This window comes from Parasteatoda tepidariorum, chromosome 8 (assembly GCF_043381705.1).
Source record: "Parasteatoda tepidariorum isolate YZ-2023 chromosome 8, CAS_Ptep_4.0, whole genome shotgun sequence".
Taxonomy (NCBI): Eukaryota; Metazoa; Arthropoda; class Arachnida; order Araneae; family Theridiidae; genus Parasteatoda; species Parasteatoda tepidariorum.
In genome coordinates, this window is record NC_092211.1 from 13,982,683 (window position 1) to 13,992,668 (window position 9,986).

At 28.8% G+C, this 9,986-nt stretch overlaps 1 protein-coding gene across 1 annotated transcript; it reads right to left on the reverse strand.

The window, feature by feature from the left end:
• Positions 1–1,088: 1,088 nt before the first annotated feature.
• Positions 1,089–8,982, reverse strand: LOC122268251 (venom peptide MmKTx1). The gene is made up of 4 exons (XM_043046536.2): positions 8,925–8,982; positions 7,261–7,354; positions 3,814–3,928; positions 1,089–1,459 (listed from the first exon to the last, which is right to left on the reverse strand). Exons 2-4 carry the CDS (start codon positions 7,325–7,327, stop codon positions 1,348–1,350), a joined length of 294 nt encoding a protein of 97 aa, XP_042902470.1. The 5' UTR covers positions 7,328–7,354; positions 8,925–8,982; the 3' UTR covers positions 1,089–1,347.
• Positions 8,983–9,986: the final 1,004 nt, after the last annotated feature.

Consider the following 9,986-nt stretch of genomic DNA (forward strand, 5'->3'; position numbering starts at 1 on the left):
ACTCGCATTTGCGTTATATAGAGAGGAAGACCACGAGAACCTCCCACAGTTACCCTGACGGCAAAAGGACTCTAACCCATGATCCGTCTACTACTGTGGTATGTGCAAACCGGATGCGGATTCGTTTCGAGCAGCCATCGCTGGGGATTCGAACCCGGTTCACGTTATTTGAAGGCGAATGCTCTATCCCTTGAGTCATCGCAACTCAAAAAAGATGCATTGTAAGCAATTAAACAATGAAAATGCTGATTAAATCTAGCAGTTTCTGCGTCGGACAGCTTAACTCCCACGGATCTTACAAAACTAAAATAGAGTAAAAAGCTGATTTCTATACATGCATTTAAAATAAACCTATTTTAAAAAGTAAGTAAAAAAAAGATAAGAAAAAGCATGTAAAACTTACTAAACTTTTCTTCAAATTATCCTTTTAGAAATACCCAAAAAGAAAAAATACCATGTTTTTATAAAAAGCCCTCAATTTTTATGTTTAGTTTTTATGTTCGTTTTTTGTAACAAAAAAACCTGTTCAATTTTATTCAAACGAATCGTTAAATATAATGTTAGATGTATGAACAAATACATATCATTGAGAACATACTCTTAAAATAGTGTTTTAAATATACAATATCTATTTTTACTCACACATACTACATTAGTATACCCAGGGTAACAAACAGGATCTCTTGGCATTAGGAAATTGGTGGCTTCTAACAATATCACGAGACCATGGTTATCTGGTTGTTTAGCCGGTATATCACGCTAATAAGCCGGTATCGCACTCTATAATGTACCGTCGTGTGGTCCCTAATTCGTCTATAATTTTGCGTTATTGTGTTGTTGTTTAATATAATATATCTGAAAAAGTTTAAGAATTATAAGTAAGTATTGGAAAAAGCTATAAGCAATTTAATATACTAGGAATATGTGATATAATTTTCTATTTGAAACGGAATATTGATATTGCAGTTTGGTAGCTTTATAAAATACATTGCATCTATATTTATCTCAATTCTTGTTCCTGGAGTTATGGTTTAGAATTTCAAGAAGGAAAAAAAAGGAAAAAGTTGCTTAATGAATACAACACAAAATAATGCATATCAAATTTATTTTATTAATCTCGCTTTAATTTTAAGCATATACAGCATATTTATTATGCTACATAAATGGCTAGTATCAAAGAAATTTCCAATTTTTTCATTTACATATCATTAACGTAACGTTAATTGTTTAAAGCAAACGAGACAAGTATAGAATTGTAATTTGATTGTACTGCGTGCTTATTCTTGAAAATTCATAACATTTTAATACGTTTGCGAATTAAACAATATACATGTTAATGTAGAGTTTTTAGTAATCTGGATCTCCAGGGCAGACGGCTCGGTCACAGCAATCAGGATATTTTCCGTTTCCTCGTACTTTCCTGCATTTAGATTCAGGGCGAAGTTGAAATGTTCCACACCTGAAAATAAATGAAAAAAAAAATCTTTAATAACTGAGAAAATATCAAAATTAATCTTTTCGAAAAGCATTTAAGAAAAATTGTTTAAGACATAAATTGAACAACGCCAGATTACTTTCTCTAATATTTGCTTACTCTAGAAACTTTCTATGGAATCTTTCTCATTACTTTCTCTAGAATCTTTCTCATTACTTTCTCTAGAAACTTTTTTAAATATATTTGTTTCGCGCGCACACCATTTCACGAATCCAAGAATGGATTATTTTAATTTTAATTAATTATAATTTTTATTTAGTTATTTTTATTTGCTTTATTTTATTATTTCTTATCTTGCTTTTCAATTTTATTTATTTGATTATTTTATAATATTAACTGAAATGGCATCCACCTTTTTTTATACTCTAATTTTTAACGCCCTTACTATTCTTACAAGAACAAAAAGAGAAAAATTATCTTTTTCAGTAGAGTATTTATTTATTTATTATAATTCATTATTAGTTTTATTTCTACTTTAAATTTTTAATTCAATTTATGTTATTACTTTATGTCTTAAACAGTAGTCTCTTTGTCTGACANGTTTTATAATTATGATTTTTTACACCCTCACTATTTCTCAAACAAAACAAAAGGTGAGAAAATAAACTTTTGAAATATGATTTTTATTTTTTTTATTTTTTATTAAAATTTTATTTCTTATAATTTTATATATTATTCATTTTCAAATTATATTTATTTTATTTTTTTTCTCGTAAACCAGGGTAACGTTTTCATTTTCTTAAACATGATTTAAATTGCTCTGATACTTTCTGAAAATCAAAACCTGAAGGAGACGACTAAGTTCTGAGACAATTTTTATTGACTCCTAGGTTAAGGCACTGAGTTGTCATTTTGAATAACTGGGGAAGAATAATATGAATAACTATCCTCAGAAGTGACTTGAATCCCACACTGCTTTAAATCGAAGGGTGTTAGCTTGTGTGAGAAGTAAATGCGGCATGCGCGCAATACTGACGGCATTGCCTGAAATCATGTCACTGGTCACAAGTTTTAGATTCTTAAGCTCTGTGATCTCCTTTTTCAAAATGGGCTGTTGCGAGAATACTTTTATGTCGTATTTATTTAATTTTTATTAATGTAATTTTATCCATTTACGCTGACTACATTACTATTGTGCCTTTAAGAAACGCTGTTTAGACAATAGAAATCGTAACCTGAATTACAAACTTAAATAATATTGCAGCTGATGCATTTTTTTTTCTTTTTAGCAAATAATATTTTCGCTGAAATGTAAAACTCAACTTCCTTTCAATAATTTGAAAATCTGCTCTAAAAACTCTTTAACAAAATGTTATAAAATTACTGATTTTTACTTACTACTTACTGATCTCCCACCCATTTACTGAAAACTTATGAATTATTTCCTTTGAACTATCTATTTTAATTTATTTAAAATTTTTAATTAATTAATTGTTGAAAACTTATGATTAGCACTGATTAGCTATTAAAATTTATTAATTAATTATTAAAGTAATTAAATTATATATAATTTGCAAAAATTGTAAGATATCAATAATAATTATTTAAATGAGCAAAAATCATAATAGACAAATAAAGCAGAAATAAATTATTAACTGGTATAAAACATAATAAATAATGACTTAGATTTTGCAATGAAAGCTAATAATTAGATTTTACTATGAAATTGGTTTAAAAAAAATTTAATAAACATTTACTAGTTAAAATCAATTAAAAAATTATTCATAATTCCTTCGTTTTATAATTAATTATTAGTATAGTTTAACTTATAACTATCTTTTGAAAATTATAAATAAAAAATTAGTATTTTAGGGGAATTATAATAAATAATTTGTTAATTGTAATCGCATTATTTTTAGTTAATTTCTGATACTTAATAATTAGTAATAACTAGTTACTAAAATTTATTAAAATTTTTAAAGCATACATAATTTGTAAAATTTGTAAGTTATTAATTTATAACAATAATAATTATTTAGAGAGTAAAAGTTATGATAAATAACTGACAAAGCAAAAAGTGCTATAATTAATTGGTATAAAACATAATAAGTAATAACTTAAATTTTACAATTAAAGCTAATAATTAGTTTTAAAAATTTGTAAAAATAATTTATTACTCAACAGGAATGATAAAAACAATTCTTATTTACTTTATTTTACAGTTAGTTATTAGTACAGTTTGACTTATAAGTAATTTTTGAAAATTATGATTAATAATTTATTAATTTAAGTGAATTATAATAAATAATGAATTAATTATAATCGCATTACATTTAATGAATTATTTCAGTTATGAAAAATTATTATTTTAATCTTACCCTTTGCCAGCGGTTGCACCGTTTCCTACGCAAGTATTTATTCCACATCCATCCTCTATTTCCATTGGAAATGATTCCCCCTTTTTGTATGTTTTTCCTGCATACTCACAAGTCTCTAAAATAATAATAATAAAACAGGTTTTTTTTTAAACAAAAACGAATATAAATAACAATGCCGTTTAATTCTAACAAACTATTAAATTGCTTATACTCTAATTTTACTGCAAAATGTCCTTGTATTTTTATGCATATATTTATCTATTTTTTTATTACAAGAAATATATCTACTTATTAGTTAGATAATAAATGTGAATAAGCGAGTCTGAACTTGATTTGTACCGTACAGGCTTGCTGATTACCAAGATTTAATCTAATTGAACTTCTTAACTCTGGCGATCCAGAGGGTGCTATACTGACCATAGAAAAACTATCTAATCATTAACGTCTATTAGCATATTAAATTTCAGCATTAAAAGTCGTGTTCTGGTTACTTCGGCAGTGGAAAAATAAGTAAAATTATTTATAGGACTTTAACTTTGTTTAAATTACATAATAAGTAATGGAAAAGTAACATATTCAGTTTTTATCGTCTGTGTGGTAGAAACATTAAAATAAAGATTTTTATTAATACTTAGGAGAATTTTTAAAAAAAATAAAAAATTTTATTACTAATAGCAAGCTGTATCACTGATTAATAATAAAAGGAAAATTTCTTAAATAAATTGTAACCATAGGACCATAGTTGTAAGATTTTTCAAATTAAGACGCTAATTAAGTCATTTCCATTGATATTAACAAAAAAAAGAGAAAAAAGAGCATGCTATTGAACTATTCAAGACTTTTCAAATTTAGATGCTAATTAAGTCATTCCCATTGATATTAACAAAAAAAAAGAAAAAAAGAGCATACTATTGAACTTTTCAAATTTAGATGCTAATTAAGTCATTCCCATTGATATTAACTAAAATAAGAACCGAAGTGCGCAAGGGGATGATCTGTTGAATCAAATTACTCCTCTCACTACCGAGTCTGGGGGGGGGAGGTGCATGGCACTAAGGAAACAAAAGAAGGGCATTTTCAAGAGGGTAGGTTTGAATACTTCTAGTTTTCATGAAAACTAACCATTTTCTCGAGAAAATTTGAGTTTGTCAATTGGATAAATTGTATATCTACAAAACGTAAGGATATCCGAAACGGTTTGCGAACGGAAACCTCATGCTACAATTTAAAGTGAATTTCCCAGAGTACAACCATAATATCAACCGACATGTAAGTCTGGTGTCTCGGGTAGTTCTCCTAGTAGCCGATCGGTACTTTGCTCTTCAATCTGAATCAAAATCTGATCTAAGTGTTTACTCAAGACACCTATTTGAAATATAGTAACCCCATAATCATAGTTATTGACAATGCTCCAGAAGAAAGTAGAGAGGAATTCTATTGACTTCATGGGAAACTCGGACATATTTACCGTCAGCTGACGTACCGTAGAGCCATTACATTATGACCACCCTCCATCTATAACAATGGGCTCGCCCAGTTTTTCATGGTTTCTCGCCCAGGAACAATGTTTTCATGGGGCACATTAGAACCCATAGTCCTCATAGAACAATCCCTGACGTCTGTAAGCTACTTGAACATAGTTGCAGACCAGGTTCTCCCATTCATGACAACAGTTTTCCCTGCGGGGGATGGTGTTTATCAACAGGATAATGCACCACGTCATAAGGGTCGAAACGTCATGGATTGGTTCGAGGAACATTCCAGTGACTTTCAAGTCATGTCTTGGCCCCATATTCACCGGATCTTAATCCATTAGAGCATTTGTGGTCCTACTTGGAAAACCAAATTCGTGCTGCTACGTTACCCCCTCGCAATGTGAGGGAATTGCAAGAACAGTTGGCGAGCGCTTGGTACCAGATACCTCAGACTACCTATCAGAGCCTTGTGGCATCAATGCCACGGCGGGTGCTAGCAGTTTTGAGTCCCAAAGGTGGCCGTACATGTTATTAGCAGGGTGGTCATAATGTAATGGCTCTTCGGTGTGCACTAAGTATTGAAATATTTGCTGTGAAAGTCGACCACCAGAAAATGAGTCTTGATGTATGCTGAATATTAACGATCATGGTAAGAATGCCACGAAATGTTGAGCACGATCAGGTGACGTGGACAGACCCTGTGGTGGTTGACTTCTTTCCAAACATTACAACACAAAAACAAACCATGATATATTTGATACGCTCTTTGTTAGGTATTGTTCTCGAGTACCATGTTGAAGTTCGCGACACCCATCTGTCCACTATCAGTATGAGGGACAAATTTGCCTCCTACACCACTGAGGATATCTTACGTGCAAGCTGGGTGCAGAATTCGTATCGACCAGCCATTGCTGTGATTCGAACCTGGGTAACCTCAATGTGAAGTAAGTGCTTTATCCCTTGAGCAACCACGACTCAGTAGGTAAACATCACGGCACTCAGGATTTGCAAACTCTTGTACAAGTATTCTTTGCAGCACATAGGGTTTACCTTTACTTAGTGGAGAAAAAGTTAGTTTTTTCCATTCAGAATGGCTTCGATTGTCTTTTGTTGATTTCGATTGTCGATTTAAAAAACATAAAAATCTATTAGAATATCAAATCTATCGCTTAAAAGTCATTTTGGTATAAGATTTGCTTTTCTCTAGTCACCAAAAGTTTTCTGGGTGGACTGGATGCTACGAGTTCTGTTTTAATTTGGCTGAATTATCTCTGTCAATTTGGAATTAAATTGGAATTCGTTTATAGGAGATGTAAAAGAAAAGAATGCCTAGGCACCTTCCATTTGGGAATTTTTCTGATAAAGCGTCAAAGAAGATGTCATTTAGGTTTCCATGAAAAGTTATTTCTATGGTTTCAAGGCCGTTAGTGATAATCTAAACTGAAAACTAAACATTACCAACAAATAATCAAAATTTTAAAAATTGAAGACATAGTCATTACTTTATTCGGGTTAGAGAAATATATAACCATCAAATATTGAAAAATATCATTCGTTCCAAAATAATGACCCTAAACCAAATATAGGCATTTAAATAAATCGCTATATACTCTAATGATCTTAATTAAAAATAATAATGAAATCTAACTTCTAATTAATTAAAATAAAATTGAAAGATTCATAGAAGTTTATAGAAGTTTATAGAAGCGGGAAACAAATAAACTCAAAATCAAAATTTTTTCACTTTAAAATGAGTAAATTTATTTTGAAAAGTTTATCGATATTTATACTAGGGAAAGATCGTATTCAAAAACAAGTATTTTATTTGCCAAAGTATAGATACAATTACAACACCATATGAAGAAAACTGATTATCCATATTATTAACTAAATATGTGTCCACAATTTTGTGCTATTAAAGTTTAATCAAAATTTAAAATTTGGTAAAAAAAGTTGATAAAAATGTCATTACCTTCTTCTGCGGCTACCAATACAAGCGCCAATCCAACGAAAATTAAAAGTGCTGTACAACGGAACATTGTTGAAAGATTTTTTTAGCGATTTTTCTGAAATAGATATAAATATGTTATTTCCTGCTGTATTAGCATGCATAAAATATGAGAGTAAAAAGGACTTCGTTTATTCGTTTCAGTTTTAAAAAAATAATAAATATTAAATACGGTTAACATATTCCTACGCAAAGTTGTAAATTTAAAACAATTTCCAAAAGATTGTAATAAAAATAATAGTTTTAATGATAGCAAAATTTCCAGATATGAAGTTAAATTTGATATGTAAGACATGTACCCTCATCACGTTGTGAATCATTGTTTCATATATCCTTCATTCAGCGGGAAACAAAGAGTTTGATAAATCTTCCCTACATATTAAATCATTGTTTGCAATATCATCTACATTAAGTATTTCATTTTTTATCTTATGTTTATAGTGAATAATTTGTACTACAAGTCATTGAAACAATATAATATTTAATTAGCCTGACGCAGATGTGCTGTTTAGTTATAATTAAGTTGCTACAAGCCTTTTGATAATGCCGCTGAGAGCATCATCGAATGATAATGTTCATAGCTTATATTTAAAAAATAGTATAAGATACTAACCAAAAACATAATCGAAATTGATGAGCTAATTCATTTTAGTTATAACCAAATATATTTTTACCTTGTTTTGATTAAAAGCAAAGAAAAAGTTGATAAAAATTTTGAGTATTACGGCCAAAAATGCTGCATCACAAGAGCCTTGAATGAAATTACAGTCTTACAAATCGATATGTAAAGTTACAGTCGAACCCAAATAACAGAACTTAAATGGAATCATTTCAATAATGTACTATTATATTAATATTATCACTAGTTCGCCCCCCTTTTATTGTCTCACATATTCCTGGAATTTTACCTGCACATTACACTAATAGGAAATCACGAAAGTCAGTAACAGTTAAACAGTGACGTGATTCAATTTATTATAAAACAGACTTGTCTGAATTATTATTGAGATTTTCCTCAAAATGCTAAATTAATAAAAAAAAATTTATTTTATAATCATTAAAATGGTTTTTAAAAAATTTTAAATTTTTTAAATGTTTTCTACTTATATTTTCAAGGTTTCAAATTTTAAATATTTTTATTTTGAGAACCGGAATCCTATTGCACATTTAAACTTTAAAGTTCATCTACTGTCTGGCTATCACGAAAACTCCTCTAGAAATCAGACTCAAGTGCGGTTACCGTAGTTACGAATGTAAGTCAGTTTGAAGATGTGAAGCTTAGCGTTTTATAATAAGTTATTTAGATTGTTATATATTTATATATCGTTTCTTCAATTATTAATCGCTTCCATAGCAACAGACAACCTAATACTTTCAGTCGAAATGAGTTCTCATAATAGTTAGACAGTACCTTACATTATATTTAATTTAAAACTTGTTCATAATTTTTTTAAAACACTATTTTATCATGTATAATATTTGTTAAATATTATGTCTGTCAAGTAGGAGAGCAGCGAATCACGGGGGAAGCCAGAGGAAAAAAAATATCTCAGTAAAGGATAAATAAAAAATAAAGGTAAAAAATATTTTTTAAAATATGAATTAACAAAATATATTTGAAGACTTACCACAATACTTTCCAAGTAAGTATTCATCACAAATTGCAAAGAGTATCATCCTTTTATAAATCATCCCCAATTTTATGTTCCGATTTATGCGTTTTTAATATCACAAAATCTATTTAATTTTTTTTAAAAATTAATCTTAAATGTGATGTTAAAATGCAAGTCAATCATGAATTACTTACTCATAAAATAATATTATGCATATATAAAAGTTTTTTTAACATTGACCTTCTCGATAGTTGCTTTTAAATAAGAAAAAATCAGGACATTAAGTAAACTTTGCTTGCTGAGAGATAAAATTTCTGAATTTTAAGTATAGAAATAAACTGCAGTATGTAATATTTCTGTAGAATATGCTGTAAAAAATTAAAACTATAAGTAAACGTTATTTTCTATCTGATAAACTTTCCTAATTTAAATTTTATACTTGTGTGTTTTATCAGATATAGATTCAGTTGCAGAAAACAAAATTGGAAGACATATGTCAGTAGGATAAACTTGATAAACAAATTAAAACTGATTACTATTAAAAATGAAAATTTCATATGCCAAAAAACCAACTAGATTTCAAGAATACATTTAGTTAATGAACATTCAATGGGCAAAAAATTAAATTTCCGTAGTCAACTGAAACCGACTTTCAATTTGATTGAAGGTTAATTAATGATTCATGATTTATGATTGGTTTCTTAACTTTGATTGGTTAATAACTTTGATTGGTTAATAACTTTGGTTGCTAGTTACAATTATTTTCTGTTTATGAAACTTAATGATGACTTGTGTTTGATTTTTTACTTTGATGTGATAAATTGCATTTATTTTAGTGTAAATTAACAAATCAATAAAGCGACAATGATATTTTTTCAGAAACAACAGATTGATGTATTCATATATAAAACTGTTCAAACCGTTTAATATTAGCTGTCTCAGATAGTCTGAGCAGCCGTATCGTGTACTCACTGAGTAAAAAAACTATGACATTAGTTATAGTAATTTCTAATATGTTTTTAAGATGATTTCAGGTGACATTGAAGCACCTTAGGCATGTTTTTCATTTATTTTCAT

Coding starts and splice junctions, on each gene's coding strand:
- LOC122268251 (XM_043046536.2), bottom strand. CDS start 7,327: ATGTTCCGTTGTACAGCACTTTTAATTTTCGTTGGATTGGCGCTTGTA. Junction 3,929..7,260: donor ATTGGTAGCCGCAGAAGAAG/GTAATGACATTT, acceptor TTATTATTTTAG/AGACTTGTGAGTATGCAGGA. Junction 1,460..3,813: donor GGTGCAACCGCTGGCAAAGG/GTAAGATTAAAA, acceptor ATTTATTTTCAG/GTGTGGAACATTTCAACTTC.